The sequence below is a fragment of the Trichomycterus rosablanca genome, chromosome 4 (assembly GCF_030014385.1).
Source record: "Trichomycterus rosablanca isolate fTriRos1 chromosome 4, fTriRos1.hap1, whole genome shotgun sequence".
Taxonomy (NCBI): domain Eukaryota; kingdom Metazoa; phylum Chordata; class Actinopteri; order Siluriformes; family Trichomycteridae; genus Trichomycterus; species Trichomycterus rosablanca.
In genome coordinates this window covers 26,005,495-26,026,472 of record NC_085991.1, presented here as the reverse complement: position 1 = coordinate 26,026,472, position 20,978 = coordinate 26,005,495, and the positions used below count along the sequence as shown (strand labels likewise).

The following is a 20,978-nucleotide window of genomic DNA, read 5'->3' as shown; positions in this document are numbered from 1 at the left end:
TGGTAAGTGGAGCTGATAAAATGGACAGTAAGTGTAGAAACAAAGAGGTGGGTTTAATGTTATGGCTGATCAGTGTATATCCACGTACAAGATCATCTCTTGACTAGTGGTCAGTTGTGTATTGGCGCCCTATTCAGAGAGTTTTTCTGGCTGTTTTTTTACATATGGGACCGAACCCACCGAGAGCCTGACCAGTAGGCACAAGACGTTCCTTCGCTACGCATTGACTGTCAATGTGTGTGGAGCCAAAGCCGAAGTCTGCCGGTGATGTCCGAGCGCTTCCGAAGATGACGTGTTTTCGGCAGAGGGGAGGGGGGTGAGGAGGAGGAGGAGGATGAAGCAGGAGAGGAGGATGAGAGGAAGAGTGGAGTGAGACACGCACAGAAGGGTTATGGAGGATTGTGTGCGGGTGCGGGTGAATGCCTGAGTGCTCGGGACTTTTGGATGGACTTCATTATTGCAGGGAGGATAAAAGACGCGTGTTAAACGAGCCGGAGAAGAATTGGAACGGAAAGTTGAAACTTTTGCTCGGCGCCACTGCTCAGGAGCCGGACCGGCTTTGTTTCCTCTCAGCGGAGTACAGACAATACCTGCAGCTGCGTCGAATCCCAGCCGTCACATATTCCTCATATAGGGGGACCCCTTTTCTCTTTTAGTGAGGGGGGGCAGAGTATGGCGGCAAACATGTACCGTGTAGGAGGTGAGTGATTTAAAAATGTGCAATTGTGCTTGTATTTCGACAGCTAACGCGGCTAGTCGAGCCAGTCTCATTAATAGTTAGCTGGCGGATTCGTTAGCCCGCATGCTAACTAGCCCGCTAGCGCGTTCTCTCATTTGATTAGCGAGCTAGCATTTTTGATTTCCGCCTTTCTTTGCGTTAACCAGCTACGTTAGCTCACATAGCTAACTTGCAGTTCGACAAAACTGGAATGCTAGAGTAAAAAGTAACAAAAACTACAGTACTAAAGTTGAGGGATATACACAAGACGACTTTTCAAACAGCACACTAATGCATGCGCACTAAGTAGTAATTCTGAGTGGTTAACATTGGACATGCTGTCTGGTACGCTGGTGGTGTAGTACTTTCACCTCTTTACCATATCGTGTTTTGTCAAATTTAGCTGAAAGTTACTCTACAACCAACAGGAACACTACTGGACAAGTTCTGCTTAACCTGTACTCTGTACATAACTGGTGGTGTGTGTATAGTTCAGATAACGTTGCAGATGTGACCAAGCCTCAAGATACATGCACGAAAAGCTATACAAACACACACATACTGTTCTATATCATAGCATGTAGTCTGTAGAAGTGATGCTGACAGTCTCCATCTGAATGAATGAGGTTCAATTTTGTGCTTGACTGTCTATGGATAATTTATACAACACATGTCACCTGATTCATGCCATGCTGCACTGTTATTCTCTTCCTTAATCATTTACCTGCCTTAATAAGAATGCCCTTATTCTATTTTCTCAATGTATTTATGATATTGACACCAAAGCTCAGGCTGCAATAATGATGCTGATTTTCTCAGGGTAGTTAATCTGGCTCTTTTCAAGAGGGTCCTATGTTGTTAACTTGACACAACACAGATCTTAATCAGACAGATTTACCATGGACTAACTGCTGTTTATGTCTTTTTCAGATTAAGTTACGCAAATTTAAAGCCGCAATAGATGCATGTTTGAGCCCCTTGTTCATGTGGATAATATGTGTTCTGTCTGGGAAATTCAGTTCTGATGTGATGTGGTACCAAGTCACTTATTTAGCTTCAGCCGCCACTTTATCCTAGTTAGAGCTTATCCTCAGAATACCTTGGACAGGGTGCTATAGGGCTTTGTTAATTACATTTACATTTTCAGCATTTAGCAGACGCTTTTATCCAAAGCGACTTACACAATGAGCTGAACACAATGAGCAATTGAGGGTTAGGGACCCAACAGTGGCAACTTGGTGGTGGCGGGGCTTGAACCGGCAACCTTCTGTTTACTAGTCCAGTACCTTAACCACTGAGCTATCACTGCCTCTAATAAGCACCTAAATGCAGTACGCAGTCCGACGACTGAAATGTTTGATAGACAACAGAGAAGGATACTCAGGTGAACATTCAAAACACCTTACAGATGGTTAACAAAGTTTGAGTTAAATCTCTGTTCCAGGAGTTGTGCAGCATTATCTACTTTGCCTTTGTGCTGCTTAGTTACTTTTAATGTACAAAAGAATTGATGGTAAAGGTGTTAATTCAGACATGTACAGTGTCTGTCCAATTTAAAAAAATTTTTTTAAAATATATAATCTTCCATAATCTATTCATGATACTGTGCAACACCCTCTGACGTGTGAGATGATAATGGGTTCTATGATGGTTTGTCTAATATTAAAATCCTTTTGTAGTTTATAGAGTTGTAAGGGGTTTTATGGACTGTATAATATCAAGTGAACCAACTAGCTGTTTATTTATGTGGCTTGAATAATTCAGGCCCAAATTTTGTCTCTTCAATGTTTTCTTATCACCTATACGTATACTCCAGGCTTAATTTCACCTCTTATTTAATAAAGTTAAACCAAAACTCCTAACTTTATCCCTGTATATGTTCTTCAATGACCAGTGATAGGGCACTGTAGCTCAGATTTCAAGTCTGTCTCCTGGCTGAACTTCACAGTCTAGCCGATTGACCTGCTAAGTCTCCTAAATAATGCTTGCGTCTGCTGTGCTAGATTGAGTGCGCCCCTGCTTGTGTGCTTTATTATTATGTCACTTGAGTGCACTTATTGTCTTAAAACATTTAAAAAAAACCTACTGTAGCTAATAAGTTGTGTTAGGGTTCGAATTAACCAATGAGATATTTTATGTAGAATAATTAGTGGTGCCAACCTTTGAATACAGAACATATTTATTCTGTAAATTATTCTTTAAAAATAAATCTTCCTTGAAGTTGGAGATCTATGTTGCAGTATGTCTTATGGATTAAATCATTCTTAAATCCAGTGATTATTTAGCCTTTGAAAACTGCCCCACTTCGATGTTTGTCAATCCACTCTTTGGGCATTTAGTATGAATTCTATATTTGACATTACAAGAGATTACTAAGTCCTTGGTTGTAATTAATGGTTATAAATCTATCATTGTACTTATCCATCAACAGTAAACATTGGTGGTTAAAGGCTTCCTTTGGCTTACTGTAGATAAAAATCCTGATGTAAATAGAAATTTTACTGTTCTTCAGGCAAACAGTACAATTTATCTTCTAATCTGCTGTATTTCCGTACACTTTTAGGCCACTGAAAGTGTAAAACCTGTACAGCCAACCTGTGGCAATTCCCAAAAAAGTTGCTGAATTTGTGCCTCAGTGTTATTAAAGGATTGATTTGTGTCTGTCTTTTTTAACCTTAGTCAGTAGTAGTGAGGCACATGTTTCTACCAAGACCATTGTTTTAACATGTTTCTCTGTAAATAAGCTATCTTAATATTAAATGGTTACTACACTTGTTAACATGTATAGTAACACATTAACATGTCATTTTCATCAACCACTTTATCCAAATCCATTAAAGGTCTTTGGCCACCTCCCTCAGACATAGCCAGTCATGTCTGTGTAGATGCCCAGCTAGGCTTGTTTTGTTTTCTACCCAGAGCTAGCAGTCTGACGCTAGATTGGAATTAAATCAAGCAAAAGTAGATCTGTGATTTCTACAATGCTTAAAACATGAACTGCAGGAAACAGATTTCAGAAAACAAAATCAGTCATTTTACACTAATCTTTTTTACTTCAGATCAATACCTGAGACTAAGGCTTGGGCCATTGCAAAGCTGTGATACCTACCTAAAAGTTTCACAATATAATTCTTTTGTACAGTATACTCATATTCAATAACAAACCCTGAGCATAAAAATGCTAAAACAAAGACGTTCCTGGTTTTAAATGTTAGTAGAAATGTTAATGGTTAACAGGTTGTGTTTGAACTGACAAAGAATTCATTGTTTAATTAATGCTGTCTGTTCTAAAGATCTAAAAGTGGTTTAATATACTGACCTCAAGACCTGGACTTTGGTGTTTCTGGTTCTGGACCCCCTGTGATTGACTATGATAAGGCTTTTGCGAGGAGAGCAGTGAATGAATTAAGTGAATGCAACCTCTCTTTACATTAAAGGGTTTTGATTTAATTAGCATTACTGGTTATAAATCATATATCTGCTATTCTTGCATTGTGTCATCTGGGTGGACACTTGCCAGATTGAGAATGGACTTGGAGTGTTGCATCAGCGTTAGATTGCTTTTCTGATTGTTGCTTAGGAATGGTGTTCAACCCTAAAAATCTTGTTAAGCATCTAAAACAGAATGCCCATACAGGGCTTTTATCATGACTACTTTTAGTAAACTAAGCTGAAAGGGTAATGTCTGTGATCATTAATTATATGGGATTCTTGTGTTTGTACAAGGGAAAATGTTATATTCAATTATTTTCTGTTGCTTTTGCTGGTGCATTGACCAGATAGTAGAAGTGCCTTTCCTCCCTTGGACAGGGACAGTTAAATAAAAGACTGCTGTTTCACCTGTATGCCCAGCCTAGTGGCTTTTAATTGTTGGTCTGTTACTCTAACTTCTATAGAGCTATAATTTTCCTTAACAACTTTACTGAGGCTTTTAAAATCAGTTTAATTACTGGGACATTTGTGTGTTTTTCATGCTTTGGGGAAATCTTAAAACCAATTTAATGCTTCTACCATTATACAGATGAAATGCCACATGGCATCTTTAATTATAATTTGTTTGTACTCGTGCTCAAACTATAGGGAGCTTTGTGCTCAAAGTGCTCATGTTTTCTCCTGACGTTGTTTTCTCTCTTATAGATTACGTGTACTTTGAGAACTCATCCAGCAATCCATACCTGATCCGCAGAATTGAAGAACTTAACAAGGTGGGTTTTGGTTACTATAACCAGGAGGTATTTAATATGGCTTATGGTTACACAAGAAACTGTGTTCAGGTATTGCAGAACTGTATCCCTAAATTTAGACGCAAATAAAAATGAAAATTAAACAGTTAAACATTAACAAAAAAAAAAGCATTTTCTATCCATCACAGTTTAATATTAACCATACTTTTGTATACAAACCATTATTATTAAAAAATTTCATCTCACCCAATGTTCAAAATGTGCAATGCAGTTTCATAACTTACTATAAAACAGACTAAAAAGAACTAATGTTATTTCAATGAAAAACAGTGGCTGTTTATTACACTGCTCAAAAAATGATGGGAACACTTAAATCTTCTTAGCATAACACCAAGTCAGCATGCCACTGATGGTCTGGTGCAGTATATCCCTGGAGGGTCGCACAAACCTCCACAGAATAGCCAACTGTACCCAAACTGCTGTTAGATACAGAGATGAAATTTTATGAGTCGTTGTCAGACCTTATGCTGGTGCAGTGGGCTGCCTCATGTGGCCAGAGTGTGTAAGCAGTTCCTTGATGACAAAAGCATTGATGCCACTGATTGGCCCCCAGTTTTCCCCAGACCTGAAACCATTGAGAACCTCAGGGAAGTTATGTATCAGTACAGCCGATGCTGCTAAGTACACTATAGACTGGCCAGGTGCTGATGCCCTGTTCCAGGTCTTGGAGGAGATCCTTCAGGGCACCTTTTGCTGTCTCGTCAGGAGCACGCCCAGATGTATGTTTTTTTTTTTTTTTAACTGTTATTGCTGGTGGGATTTTGAATCCAGGTTTTAATGTGTTGTGGTTTGGTTTCATTGACTGTAGTCACATCATTTTGTTCTTATCAAATTACACAATTTATATCGATAAGTGTTTAACTTAAATCACACATTGTAATTTTTTAAGCAGTGTAATTGTGGTGAGTTTGTTTAGCTTGCCAAAACATAAAATTAAGGCAAAAAAAAAAGAGAAAATATGGTGCATTTTAAGAATTTTGCATACTGTAATACAATTATTGCTTATTTTATATCATTTACACAACAAAAACATGGGGTATAGCTAGATTACATTTACATTTTCAGCATTTAGCAGACGCTTTTATCCAAAGCGACTTACACAATGAGCTAAACACGATGAGCGATTGAGGGTTAAGGGCCTTGCTCAGGGACCCAACAGTGGCAACTTGGTGGTGGTGGGGCTTGAACCGGCAACCTTCTATGTACTAGTCCAGTACCTAAACCACTGAGCTATCACTGCCCTGTTAGTTTAGGAAACTAAATTAGTTTAGGAAAATTGTAGAGCTTTGACATTTTTTACTGTGATGATTCTCCTACAGACGGCCAATGGAAACGTAGAAGCCAAGGTGGTGTGTCTATTCAGGAGGAGAGATATATCTAGCAATCTCAACACTTTGGCCGACAGCAATGCCAGTAAGTTGCCAGCATTCCTCTTCTGTTTATTCCATCTTTTTTTGTCTGGGACTATAAAACTAGTCCTAAAATAGCAGTGCACATCTGCCAATACAGTCTCAAGCCATGACGGCACTATTAGCACAAAGTGCAACATTTGAGCATAAAACAGTATGTACATGTTCCTCTTGGCAGGACACCAGTGGAAGCATGGTTTTTGTACTTAAATATACACCGTATCCCCTGAAGCATGGCATAATTGCAAGGGGTGGGAGCTCTGTGCACTGAACCAAGCCACACATAATCGTTTCTATCCATTTAGAGTGCAGTACATTTATCAGGAAATTTAGAATTGAGCTAGTAGTGTTAACACGACGAGCATCTTTTTCTTTGCCATTTTAAGTACCTTCGAGCATTGCTCAGAATTTCACTACTGTGTGCTACAAAGTATTTGTAGGATTCAGTTTTCAGTTTCATTGGCCTTATTCCGGCAGGTCTCTTTTATGCAGCGTTATGCCGATGTTATAAGATCTAGACCTCCCTCCTTTTTTTTAATTGTTTTTAGACACCACCCCCACTAGCCTAAAGGAAAAAAAAAATCACTCACGCTGTCTAGGCTCTAGTGAGTTGTCTGCCGTAGTGCGGTTACGGCCCCTCGCACTCAGAACAAAAGAGCCTTCATGACCCTTGCTGGCACAGTAAAGGTTGAGCCAGACTTAATGGTCTCACACATCTGCATTGAACAAGGGCACACGTGTGTCCTAAACATACGTGGCGTTGTATTTATTTTTACTTTTTGTGTGTGTGTGTGTGCGTGTGTGTGTGTGTGTGTGTGTGTGTGTGTGTGTGTGTGTGTTTGGGGGGTGGGGGGTGATATTTGGTGGAAGATGGGCAAATCAGGTTTGGTAAACAGGGCTTCCCAGGAAACTTGCCAGGGGCCTGTCTGCCAAGAAATAAAGGGCGGGGACTCTGGAAAAGCGGGCAGGCTTGTTTAATGGAATGGGGTGTGGTTTGAGATCCAGCCCACTTTCTGCCAGGGATATATATTTTTTGGTTTGCTGCATCCTGCACAAACTCCTGTCAGGTTTTACCTCGCTCAAATCATTCAGTCATTATATTTTGGGTTAGAATTTTTTCTCTACAGGGTAATTAAGTCCAACAAATAAATCTATTTAAAGTGTTTCGATATGAAATAACAAAACATTTATTTTTAGATAATAAGTAATTACTATGCATCCGTTTTCTGACGTATTTCCATATTGAAATATTTACAGTTTGTTTTTAAATAGTAGCCAAATACTGTATATGTTCTGTATTCTGCAGGTGTGTTTGTTTTAAAATGTAATACAACTATATGGTGAAAGTGGGTGGCATGCTGGCTCTCCCCACTGCAAGAAGGGTCTCGGCGGCCTGGTGCCCAGGGTCCTTTCTGTGTGTTCACATGTTCTCCCTGTTTCCATATGGGTTTATTCCAAGTGCTCCGGTTTTCTTCCACAAATCCAAATGCACTCAGGTCAATTAGAGCGACTAAAATTGAGTGTGAATGTGTGCCCTGCGACCTGCCCAGTGTGTCGTCTTTCAACTAATCAGACCCACCGTGACCATGACCAGGATTAAGTGGTGGTGAATGAATGAATGGCGGGATTGAATCCTATTTTAATACTATTGCTTTGAGAAAGAAAAAAAAAACGTGCAGCAGGTTTAAACACTCATGCATGTTTGTATTTTTTATTTCTTTTTTTAATAGGAGACTTTGAGGAGGAGTCCAAACAGCCATCAATTGGTGAGCAGCAGAAACACCAGCTTAAACACAGAGAGCTGTTCCTATCCCGACAGTTTGAGTCTCTTCCTGCCACACACATACGGTGAGCAACTTGCACACATGCCAGAAGCAGCAAAGTTGTTTCTTTATGTTATCCAGCACTGTTTTTAATCAGTTTGAGCATTGTGCAGGGTTGCTTAAGCTGCTGTACGTGTGTAAAAGTGGGTGGAAATGTTAAAGGTTTTTAGCTTTATCAGACAAGGTTAGTCAACAGGCAGTGGTAATTAGTGAGATGCATATGGAGTTGTCCGATCAAACAATGCAACAGCGTACCAAATAAAGGGCAGTGTTCGGTCAGTGATATTGTCATATTTTGCGTTTTTTTTTTTTTTTTTTTTTTATTCTTAAGGAGTGATGAAACTGTAATGGAAAGAACTGGTAACTGTTGCCAAAAGGTTAAAAGCATAACATTTATTTTATCTATTGGCAAGTTAAACTTTACTAGTTCCTAATAACGCAATTATTACCCATGTACTGATTTCCTGCTTGTGAGTGCACATTAGGACCCAGCTCAAATATGCTAATTCTCAGTTGACGCAGCGGTAAATCACGCTAGCCTACCACTCCTGAGATCTCAAGCACTGACGTGATTTCCTTAGGTTGGGTGTAGGGGATTCCTCATTGCTGCTGGAATTACTCTGCTGGCTGGTCAATGGTGCCTGCACAGACTTGGTGAATAATGGAGAGCAGTGTGTGACTCTCCATACGCGATACTGATGCAAGAGAAAAGGCAGTTTGCTACTGCACATGTGTTTGAGTGAGTGTATGTACAGTGTAGGTACAGCCCTCCTTGGTCAGAGTACGGGTCTGCAGCAGTAGAGGAGATACAGTTGGTTATGCGAATATGACTTGATTGGACAGTGAAGATGCTTTTAATATTATTCTATTTCTGCATTTTTGCCTTTTTCTTCCAATCATTGTGAAAGTTGGTGGATATTTCCAACACGTCTGTTTCAGACAAGCTTTTTTTGAAGTGCCGTAGTAGTGCCCATCAACCCCTACGTACTGTATAATATAATGTCTTGAGTGTTTTTGAAGTTTGTTGCCCTGAGCTTTTTTTGTTTTGTTCTGTTCTTAGAGGGAAATGCAACGTCACCCTGCTGAACGAGACTGATGTTTTAACGGGTTACCTAGAGCGAGAGGTAAGATTTCTTCTTTTTCTGTGTACTGCAGATCTTTACATCAGTTTAAATCTTAAGAAACTTTAATATGGTGAGAATTTTATCATCATTATGACAAACAGCATGTATGCACATCTTCCTATGCACCAAAAATCCTTAACCTTTTTAAATGAAAAGACCCACCTATTTATCACTACAGGCTAGTTTTGTTGTCACTGCTAGAGGGCCTTTATGCATAGTAATTAGGTTTCCTTCTTCATTTCAAGTGCTGATGCTAGGGATGTTAATGATTAACCAATAACCAGCAATTCTGTGATCGGTTCAGTTAATGCTGTTAGTTAAAAAGGTTACATACATTTATTTTTGATTGAAACTTAGTGAGAGTTCACTGTTGAACTCTAAATCTGTTGATTTAAAATTCACCAACCAGGCAGCACGGTGGCTTAGTGGTTAGCTCTGTCGCCTCACAGCCAGAAGGTCCTGGGTTCGATCCCCAGGTGGGGCGGTCTGGGTCCTTTCTGTGTGGAGTTTGCATGTTCTCCTCGTGTCTGCATGGGTTTCCTCTCACATTCCAGAGACATGCATGTGAGGTGAATTGGATGTATACGAAATTGTCCATGACTGTGTTTGACGTTAAACTTGTGAACTGAAGAATCTTCTGTAACGTGTAACTAGTGTTCCTGTCAAAAAGGTGTAAAGATTTATTCATATGAACCTTTGTGATGTTAGTTTTAATGGGACACTATAAGGTTGGTCAATTATCAACTAATGACTATTGGTTAAAAGAAACTGCCAAAACTTATGTCTGGATTTATGTCTGGTTTTGTGCTTTGCAGGACTGCTTTTTCTATTCGTTGGTGTTTGACCCGGTTCAAAAGACGCTGCTGGCTGACCAGGGCGAGATCAGAGTAGGCTCCAAGTACCAGGCTGATATCCCAGATAAACTGGCTGAAGGTGAGTTGTGAAGCATCTAGAGGAGTGGTTAACTTGCTGTATTATTGCAATTACAGCAACATTTCCAATCAACATCTTCTTTCATTTCTAAGTGATTTCAGGTTAAACAAGACTTATAATTGATCTTACCAGTTAAGAAAGTGAATAACAATTTCTCTCTTATTTCAGGGGAATCAGACAGTCGAATACAAGAGAAGCTGGAGACCAATGTGTGGGATCCAGATAATCAGCTGAAGGACTCACAGATAGATCAGTTTCTGGTGGTGGCCCGGTAAGACTGATTACATCTTGCTGCTATTTGCTCTTTTACAAATAATCATTACACGTGTTTTGCTTCAAACATTGTCATTGTTGCTTGGTTTGAGGCTTGATTAATTAACCACACCAACAGTTTTCATCATATGAAGAGAGGGTGTCAAGAATTCTTAAGAAAAAACTTCATGGCAGATGCTAGATTGCTGTAATTTTAATTTTTACTGTGTTACTTGCAGGGCTGTAGGAACATTCGCCCGGGCACTAGACTGCAGCAGCTCCATCCGCCAGCCCAGCTTACACATGAGTGCAGCAGCTGCATCTAGAGACATTACACTGGTAAGAGGACACACACTCATACACATCCACATCTGCACAATTACCAGGTGTTATTATACTATATACTATAATTTACATACTATAATTTAAAATGCCTGTAAACAATTTTTTATTTATTCTCCCATACTATATTTCTCTGTTGCTCTGTAATGTGCAGGATGGCAAACCAAAGCCTTGAAACCATTTACCAACATTCAAAAAGAAAATAGACATTTAACTTTGGCGCTGCTGGCTCCAGTTTGTTGTATGCCATCACCCATGTGATTTAGTATTACTTACATAAAATTACATTTAGTTTACTTTAGAACAAAAATAAATGTGTCTATTTGAAGTCAGATATCTGATTCAAGAGTAGCACACATCTGGAGAGAACTGTTATACAACACTCCGGCTGAGTAAATTAACACATTTATTACTGAAGGCAGAACTGACCTCATTCCTGCCTAGGTGGACTTGAAGCGGCCTAGATGGACCTGACCTGTTAAGTTAAAATACATTAATACATTAACTCCTATTGAGGTTTATGGCAGATTGTGCCATTTTGTTGGCCACTAATTGTAACACATGGGGTGGCTCAGTGGCACAGCAAGAAGGTCCTGGGTTCTATCCCCAGGTGGGGCAGTCCGGGTCCTTTCTGTGTGGAGTTTGCATGTTCTCCCCGTGTTTGGGTGGGTTTCCTCCGACAGTCCAAAGACATGCGGTCAGGTGATTTGGAGATACAAAATTTTGGCTGTGTTTGATATTAAACTTGTGAACTGATAAATCTTGTGCAATGAGTAACTACTGTTTCTGTCATGAATGTAACCAAAGTGTGTAAAACATGATGTTAAAATCCTAATAAATAAATAAATAAATAATTGAAACATATGTAATCTTCTCTGTTGCTCCCTAATATAACAAAGCATGTGCTCATATTAGTCTGCACCTAGTCTTGTAAGGCCTGTTGCACTTCTTTATTTAGCATCTGGAGCAAGTGACAACAAAATCTGGCTTTAAGCACTGGAGATCGCCCCCCCATCATGCCTACTGAGTTTAATCCACAACACCTGCAAAACATCTTAAACTTGCAAAACATCTTAAACTTCAAGTAGTGTTTCAGGAATATACTTTTTTGACCATCTTTCCTATGATGTGTTTTAATTACATTTATTTTGCATCCTTTTTTGTGAATAGCAGCATGCACTTTGGCTCCATTGTTTTTTTTTTTTTTTTTTTTTTTTTTTTTTTTTTTTTTTTACTTTTCCATAATAATCTAATTCTAGAGTACAGTCTGAAGCCATTGTATTGCAAGAATATCCTGGACTGGCTGCCGGTCCATTGCTGGGCCTTGGCCATCCACCCTCAGACATAGCCGTTCTAACTGTGTAGCTGCCTGGTTGACCAATAGCTAGGCTGAGATCCAGGTTTCAATTTCGGGCTACACTATTAGTGGGGGCGGCACGGTGGCTAAGTGGGTAGCGCTGTCGCCTCACAGCAAGAAGGTCCTGGGTTTGATCCCCAGGTGGGGCGGTCTGGGTCCTTTCTGTGTGGAGTTTGCATGTTCTCCCCGTGTCTGCGTGGATTTCCTCAGAGTGCTCCGGTTTCCTCCCACAGTCCAAAGACATGCAAGTGAGGTGAATTGGAGATACAAAATTGTCCATGACTGTTTGATATAAACTTGTGAACTGATGAATCTTGTGTAACGAGTAACTACCTGTCCTGTCATGAATAACCAAAGAGTGTCAAACATGATGTTAAAATCCTAATAAACAAACAAACAAACACTATTAGTAGGATAGAATAATAAATGGCTGCGCCACTCAAACACCTATACATGTTGTTACTAAACTATTGTACTATTTGGTACAGTAGTTCGTATTTTGGAACACTCATCTTCAACACTATAGCTTTAAGCTTCAACTTTTAGGAGGCAAAAATTTAAAGTGGTTTCTTTTAACAGATTAGTCAAAATCAGCCAACACATTTTCAAGACTTTAATCCTGACCGAAAGAGTTTGAGCCTGCAGGATGTAACCGTCATGTTTTCTTTTTTCAGTTCCATGCCATGGACACACTGCAGAAGAATGGTTATGACTTGGCTAAGGCCATGTCCACGTTGGTGCCGCAGGGCGGCCCTGTGCTTTGCCGTGACGAAATGGAAGAATGGAGCGCCTCAGAGGCCATGCTGTTTGAAGAGGCTTTGGAGAAATATGGAAAAGACTTTAATGACATTCGTCAGGACTTTGTGAGTTCACTGAGTTCATCTGTTTGCTCATATCTGGCATATATGGGGCTAAAAGACCTTTTTGTTTATGCCTTAAAATGCATTCTTCTTTTTATATTTTTCCAGTTACCCTGGAAGTCGCTAGCCAGTGTCGTTCAATTCTACTATATGTGGAAGACCACAGACCGTTATATCCAGCAGGTGAGACTTTTTTTGTTTGAATTTTGTTTTTTTTAATCAGTCATGTTCATTGTTATCATTGTATTTAATCTTTTTTCCTTTGTTATTTCCAGAAAAGACTAAAGGCAGCGGAAGCAGACAGTAAACTGAAACAGGTTTATATTCCCACCTAGTAAGTATCTATGCCACTTTTAAGAGGTTTGTTTCATTTAGGTGACACATTGTTTATTATTCAGCACAAATGCTTTTTTGCTACTTATTGACTTGTAAAAAGTTATTGCACAATGTAAATTTGGTCTTGTTTGTAAGGCTGCATTCACATGATACACAGCACAACCCCTTTTTGCTGGCTGTGCCATTGTTTTCTGTGGATTGAGGCGATGCCACTACACAGATTTGCCACATTGCCTCGTGTTTTTTACTGCTTGCTGCTGAGCTCAATCTGATTGAAATTGAATCCAGTTTGCCTCAGACCTTTTCAAAGCACTGCCACTGAGACAAATTGTTTATATATGACATAGTCAAAAGTGAAGCACAGACCTGGCAAACAGAAACTGATTCTCACTGTTGCACAAAACCCTAAACTGCATACTATTGTGGGAAAAGTACAGCACGGCAACTAGTAAACTGGGAAACACGGACCAGGTTTGCATTATAGATGGCGATCCCATGTTTGCTCATCCTGGAATCGCTTGTTGAGGAGTCTTATGTTTTTAATCAGATTTAATGTGCCTTTTGATTGAAATAGTTTCATTAATCTGCCTCCCTTTGGGGCTCTTGGGTGACACAGTGGTCCAACGTGCGGGAATCCAACACTGGCAGGCGATAAGAAGCCCACGCATCTTGGACACATGTCAGAGGGGGAATGTGGTGATCTGGTTTTCCTTGATCAGATCTGGGGTTATGCAAGCAGTAGCAGATTTACAGTCTGGAGTTAGCAGAGACTAGATTGGGAGATAAAGTTGGGGAATACAGTGAAATTAGAATGAGATACATTTGCTGCTAATCTTTATATTTCACAACTAAATGAAGAATCTTATTTTTTTTATTAGCACCAAACCCAACCCTAACCAGATCATGGCTCCTGGTAACAAGCCTGGCATGAATGGTGCTGCAGGTCTTCAAAAAGGCCTGTGCTGTGAAAGCTGCCACAGTAAGTACCGAATCATTCAACTGATATACTAACACCTTACTACAGATCTTACTTACAGACATTAGGACATCATTGTAATAAACACTGTTTACAGTTTTTACAGATTTGTCTTGTAATGTTACCCTTGCTTGCATTTTATATTAATATTAATTTATATTCATTCCTTCCTGCAGCTGCTCAGTCCCTGCAGTGGTACGCCTGGGGGCCTCCTAACATGCAGTGTCGACTCTGTGCCTCCTGCTGGATTTACTGGAAGAAATATGGTGGGCTTAAGACCCCCACACAGCTAGAGGGGGCTACAAGAACTGGCCTGGTAGGTCCACAGGCAGATTTATGTTTGCAATCTTGCAAAGTTCTTGTGCACAATCCAAAGTAAATAATACTCCCCATTCCAATCTCTTCTTCTGCCTGTCTGTGATTAGGATGCAGCCCCACGAGGCCACATGACTCGTCAGGAAGTGCAGGGAATGTCGCCGTTTACCAACAGTGCGGGCAGAGCCAAGCTTCTAGCTAAGAACAGGCAGACTTTTATTCTGCAGACCACCAAGCTGACCCGCATTGCCCGCCGAGTGTGCCAGGACATCCTCCAGTCTCGACGTGCTGCTCGGCGCCCGTATGCATCTATTAACGCCAATGCTGTCAAAGCAGAGTGTAGGTGCAATAAATCACGAGTCTTTGACATGCCCCCACACACACACACATTAGGAACCACTGCTGTATTCTATTCTGCTTGTTTCTAGCCATTTCCATCGTGTTCAGTTGTCTTGCCGTTACTGCAGTTGACCCAACAGTTTTCATGGTAATGTCAGATTCAAAATCTGATGTGTGACTGCAGTCAAACACTTCTTTAGAGTTTGACCAAATTGGCTGCAGGTCAAACATTGTCTAAATCAATTTTATCGACTTCTCGTTTTATATAAGCACAAATACAAAACTAAGGTTTGTGTGCCTAAAGCTATAGTAACAACGCACAGAAATGATCATTATTAAACAGCATTTTAAGGGAAGAAGCTACAGGACAAACAGCCACAGCAAACACCTGAACATCCCCATCAGTTATACTGATTTAATAAAGCAGGTTTTTAGAAGTGACATATATGAGATGAGTTATTTACTGAACTTACATTTAATCAGTCTGTGATTTGGATTAGAAGATACAACCCAATAGCTCATGGTCAAAAGAAAAACTTTTAAGAACTACAATCAAGCTATTCAATCTGTTCTTGTTTCTCTGGCATAAACAAACTAAAATCTGAGTTTTAGTTTCTCGGTTCTAAACACAGGCTTGTTTTCTTTACTTTTTCAGGTATGATCAGACTTCCAAAAGTATCAAAGAGTGCTATGAAGAACCGCATAATTCCCCGACCATCTCTCGCCAACATCGTAAAAGAACTTGGTAAGTTATATTTGGGTTAAGCAGTGCACCCCTCCAGAGGTATTTTTATGATGTATTTCAGATTGAAATAGGTGTTGTATGAATTAATGTCTTTAATGTCTTTGTGTTCCTCAGCTGTTCAGGCTCCCCTGAAACTCAAAGCTCCCCGTGGTGCCCCAACCCCCATCAATCGTAACCAGGTCAACCAACCCCGCAGTGCCACTGCCCTGCTTGGCAAGAGGCCCTTCGATAGTGTAAGCCTTTTTCCCCCTATATTTCTTTGAATGTAAATGGTGTAATAATAATAATCGGACAGCTGAGAAGACCTGCAATAATGTGGTCATAAGGGTTACATGCTTTAATTAACTGATGATTTTGAACTGAAAACATAGCTACATACAAGTTGTACAGAGTGCACTCACTCTCTGTGCGTATGTAAAAGTTCTCGTGTCAGTATGGAGTCTGACTGCATCTTAAAATCTGCACACATGGATTTGTGCGTAACTACAAAATGATATGGCAGTTTCATGTCATGCTCCAGTATAGTAGTAAGTTTAGTTAGTGTGAATATTGGGTGTGTTCGAAAACCTAGTGAGCTGCCTTGCTGTCTTACTGCCTACATAGGCATCAGCCTAAGTAGAGAGGATTCTAATAAGTCATTGACTTATAAGGCAGATTATACGAACGTGCTATTCAGACAGCGATTTCATCAGTTAGTGTCATTCCATTCAAACCAATGGAATGGGGTGGTTTAACGCGCTAGCATGTCAACTAACATCTCCCTCCGTGTACCGAAAACGGTTAAATTCGCTGACAAGCTCGAATTTGCAAATAAATACACTTTATACACGTTTATACAAATTAAAAATCTATAATAATTTATTTACATTTGAAAATGAAAAAAGTTGTGCTGCACTGAATGCTGGGATTGCCTCCACCGCTAAGGCAGCATCGGATGCTCACTCGTCAAAATAGCAGTAAAATTTTAAGATACCTCACTAGTGAGGATATTAAGGCGTCTAGGATTTCGAACGGCCTGCTTCTCGGGAGCGCGCATAGGATGACGTAATATGCTGTCTACGTAGAGAGCTCACTAGGTTTTCGAACACACCCATAATTTATATTTCGAATGCTAAACTAGTCCTACTCATGGGCTTTTTGTTCATGTTAGTCTTCTGCATGACTGCTCTGTTCACTATGTATATTTTTCTTGTTGTTTTTTTAAAATACATAAATCATGAAGCCTTGTTGATGTGTATGATTCCTTTCGGCTGCAGCACGTGTCAGATAGGGGGCCTGTGTTGATGCTGGCCTTCTCAGTCATGAGTAGAGGTCAGAAGCATTAGAGGAATGCGGTCGGGTGATTGAATACGGCTAGGTTGAAAGGAAAATTGGGAAAAATTAAAGGCTCCAACAATTGCAGTGGGGTAAACCAAACATCTTCCTGTTTTTTGGTGTTACTGTTTACAGTTACAGTCGCATATTTGCTCTGGGTGAGAATGCTGGCACCACCTCGGCTCTTAACAAACTCCTCCTTCAGAAAGTAGTACCCTTGAAGGCAGTTAGAAATGGACAATAGCATGTTAGGGACAGCATATCAATTCGTCATTAGCGGCCTTAGTCTGTAAAAAAAAAAAAAAAATCAGATGTTTTCTGGACATGCTGATTCTGCCCTTAAACTTCAAACAGTGCACTACTGAGCTTATAACCACACCCCAATTCTCTTAATTTTCTGCAGGGAGCAGGGCATGCCTTCTCCACCAATGGGAGACCGTTTATGAGCGGCATGAGGACAACTGCTCAGTCAGTCATAAAGAGGCAGAGAGTCAGTCAAGCCGATGCTCCCAACCCTGTAGTGTTTGTGGCTACTAAAGAAACCAGGTGCGGTACAGCTTTAAAAAGCACTGTTGCCCAACTGTGCATCTTTAACTTGCTTTATATGGAAAATTAATGTGCTTTTTTTTTTTCTTTTCTTTCCACCCCACAGAGCTCTGAGGAAACACCTTTCTCAGGGAGAGATGAGACGCGCAGCTAGGAAACCCAACATTCCTGTCAGAGTCAAAATTCCTCTGCCGCCACGGCCACTTCCTGTCCCTATCCTGCCATCAAGCACCAGTGAGCCAATTGTGCTGGAGGACTAAACACCTTTCTTAAGCCATGTCACCTCCCCTCGCACGTTACAGCCAACCAACTTTGCCCTTTTGTTTTACCTTCCTTTTCTTTTTCTTCCTTTTTCCAACCAATCACCAAAATCCCTCTCTCTCTCTCTCTCTCTCTCTCTCTCTCTCTCTCTCTCTCTCTCTCTCTCTCTCTCTCTCTTTATCTCGCTCTCTCTCTATCTCTCTCCCTCTCTCTCTATTAGTTATACTTAATTTTGCCTGTTCATAGTCTGTTGTTCTGCTGTCATTTTTTAGCTTGACACATTGATCATCATAGGCCACTCAGCAGCACACATTAGGTTCAGATTATGGACTTTATATTTTGTATTGTTCAGTGTTTTCTCCCCCATGTTCCTCTTTTTAATGGAAAATATTTTAACTGTGTAATTTGATATCAGAAATGCTTCACATGAAATAATGGTGATAAAGCACACTGTTTTTTTTCCAGGTCAGTTCTCATTTGTGTAAATAATATTTTCAGGGGTGATACCTTAAATGCTGGATGTGGATTGTGGGGTTAAACATGGGGGAGGGGTTGACGTGTGTCTCTTCCTAATTTTCTTTGTTCAGGCATTATGTACTGCTCCTTCTATTTTCTGTAATCCATTTTAAAAATTGGAAGCCTAGAAGTTCTTTATTTTGAGTGGTTCTCTTTACTCCAGCCTGACCAGTGGTGTCACCAATAATTCAGCTCCATGGATTGGTAGAGTGAAGTTTAGGACTTTTTTTAATATTTATGATCTCTTCGTTTTCATTGTTCAACAATGTGTGATGGAGCGTTTGTGACGAAACAAAACATTGATTTGGAAATTGAATATAAACCAACACAGCTCTGATGTTTAGGGCAATTGGAGGTTTTTTGTTTTTTAAAGATCTCTGTGCAGACCTGGTGACAGACTTAATAGAATCTATCACCATTTCAAGTGTAGATCAAGGTAAAAAGGTGTGAACTGGGCGAGCAGAAGTCAGAAAACAAAGTTTTAAAGTCTTCTTACCAGTTAAAAGGTTGGTCTCAGTTTGACCTCGGCATCATTTTTTTCAATCTGTAGGTATGTGTAAAATAAAAAGCCTTACAAATTTCAAAATTACAAGTTCATTTTTCTTGTGTCCAGGCTGAGATATTTGATCATGTGTTCCAGTGGTTAAATGTCAGAATGGATGTGTGTGTAAACTAACGTAGTGAGTGTAGATAATCGAACAGTAGGAATGAAGTGAGTGGGGAATGATGTGAGGAGGATTTTATAGTAATGGCTTTATTAGTTTGTAGACATTTGAATTTGTCATTACCCTTTTTTGTAATTTAATTTCTGCTTCTCATAAATTAAAGGCTTTTTTAAAATTTGTTCAGGGGGGGGGTTGTAAGGTAAAATGTGCACTGCACTCTAAAAATAAAAGTTTACCTGTCCACTGAGAAGCAATGCCAGTTTTATATGTAGCTTAGCTGTCAAGGGCCGATACAACACGGTTGTGTCCTGAACCACAAACAAGTGTTTCAGAAAAAGTGTGTGGTTAACGCAGGTGTGTGCATTTAAAGGGAAGGAGGCTGTAGGGGTTAAGAAAGCTTCTAATATGTGAAGCGTTCCTTTTTTATTTTTATTTGTTTTTACTCCAATGTATGTGTATCTTTTGAAGCATCTTGACAAGTAAAAATAATAAAGGTTTGTTTTTCTTTGTGGTCATACAACCTGTATTGCATGTATTTCTTTACATGAACTTTGTATATGAGGACATTCTGAAATTTTCTTATGGAAGGTGATACAAAAGAACTGTAATGGTTCCACAAATTGCAGGGTTTTCGATGATGTGCATCTGTGTACTGCCCAGTATATTATACATAATGTTTTTATTAGTTGAATTTAACATTTTGATACAGAGAGAAAAAAAATCACAGACTCCTTAACACAATGTCAAGGACCCCACTGACGACCACTGTTATTGTTTTGCATTTTTGTGTGTGCATTTCAGTTTTCTTTTCACCTCTTAACACAAACATAATGTAAACTAGTAAATGTAAATTGTCACTATAAAAGAGTACTTTTTTTTGTATTTTATTCTACAAAGAATAATTGTTGGCCTATTAAAAGTAGAGTACATACTGGTAAAGTATGATTATTAATCTTAAACCTTTGCATAATTTTTAGTGGTCAAAATGTCTGAGTTTACTTAAACTGATAACATATTTCAGAATGTTCATATGACAAACAAAAAGAAGGGGTGAGAAAAGAGATGGTGTTTCCTGACAATAGAGTGAAGTAAATAACATAACTGATGATAATGTTCAAAGGTGACACATTCATCCCTTGATGTCTGTCCCTAGGTGTGAATGTGTGTTTGCCCTGTGATGGACTGGTGACCTGACCAGAGTGTTTCCTGCCTTTGAATTAATGGATGAATATTGGGACATTTTACATTTACATTTTCAGCATTTAGCAGACGCTTTTATCCAAAGTGACTTACAGTCTAAGCAATTGAGAGTTAAGGGCCTTGCTCAAGGGCCCAACAGTGGCAACCTGGCAGTGGTGGGGTTTGAACCAGTAACCTTCTGCTTACTAGTCCAGTACCTAAACCACTAGGCTACAACCGCTCGATTATTTTATGTGTTGCCACAACAATTATATAAGAAGAATTATGGAAGGCCCTTTCCTGTTACAGCATGCCAGTGCACAAAACAGCTTGGATTGAAGAAACTCCAGTGGTCCGCACAGAGCCCTGACTTCAACCCCACTGAACATCTTTGGAATGAACTGGAACATCAATGGTGGCTTTTCTTGACCAACATCACTGCCCAGTCATACAAATGCTTTTCTGACTGCCACAAATTCCCTCGGACATACTACAAAGCCTTCTGAGAAGCCGTTTTAAATGGAACGTCCGTTAAGCTCATAAGGAAGTAAGGTGTCCTTTGGGTCATATACACACACAGACAGACAGTAAATGCAAAAGTATATATATATATATACAGTATATACTTATATACTTTTGCATTTAGCAGACGTTTTTTACCCAAAGTGACTTACAGTACTGTGACATTATATTGTCTGAGCGATTAAGAGTTATGGGCCTTGCT

At 39.7% G+C, this 20,978-nt stretch overlaps 1 protein-coding gene across 2 annotated transcripts; it reads left to right on the top strand.

Moving 5' to 3' along the window:
• Window positions 1-338: 338 nt before the first annotated feature.
• mta2 (metastasis associated 1 family, member 2) lies at window positions 339-19,595 on the top strand. Of its 2 annotated transcripts, XM_062994070.1 has the most exons (18): window positions 339-700; window positions 4,856-4,923; window positions 6,282-6,375; window positions 8,102-8,219; window positions 9,255-9,318; window positions 10,134-10,251; window positions 10,420-10,522; window positions 10,743-10,842; window positions 12,877-13,065; window positions 13,171-13,245; window positions 13,338-13,396; window positions 14,277-14,377; window positions 14,551-14,690; window positions 14,800-15,028; window positions 15,684-15,773; window positions 15,888-16,006; window positions 17,491-17,633; window positions 17,740-19,595. In XM_062994070.1, exons 1-18 carry the CDS (start codon window positions 673-675, stop codon window positions 17,891-17,893), a joined length of 1,992 nt encoding a protein of 663 aa, XP_062850140.1. In that variant the 5' UTR covers window positions 339-672; the 3' UTR covers window positions 17,894-19,595. The 2 variants fall into 2 exon arrangements, with proteins under 2 accessions (XP_062850140.1, XP_062850141.1); XM_062994071.1 differs by lacking the exon at window positions 17,491-17,633 and having other exon boundaries at window positions 17,740-17,887.
• The last annotated feature ends 1,383 nt before the right edge of the window (window positions 19,596-20,978 follow it).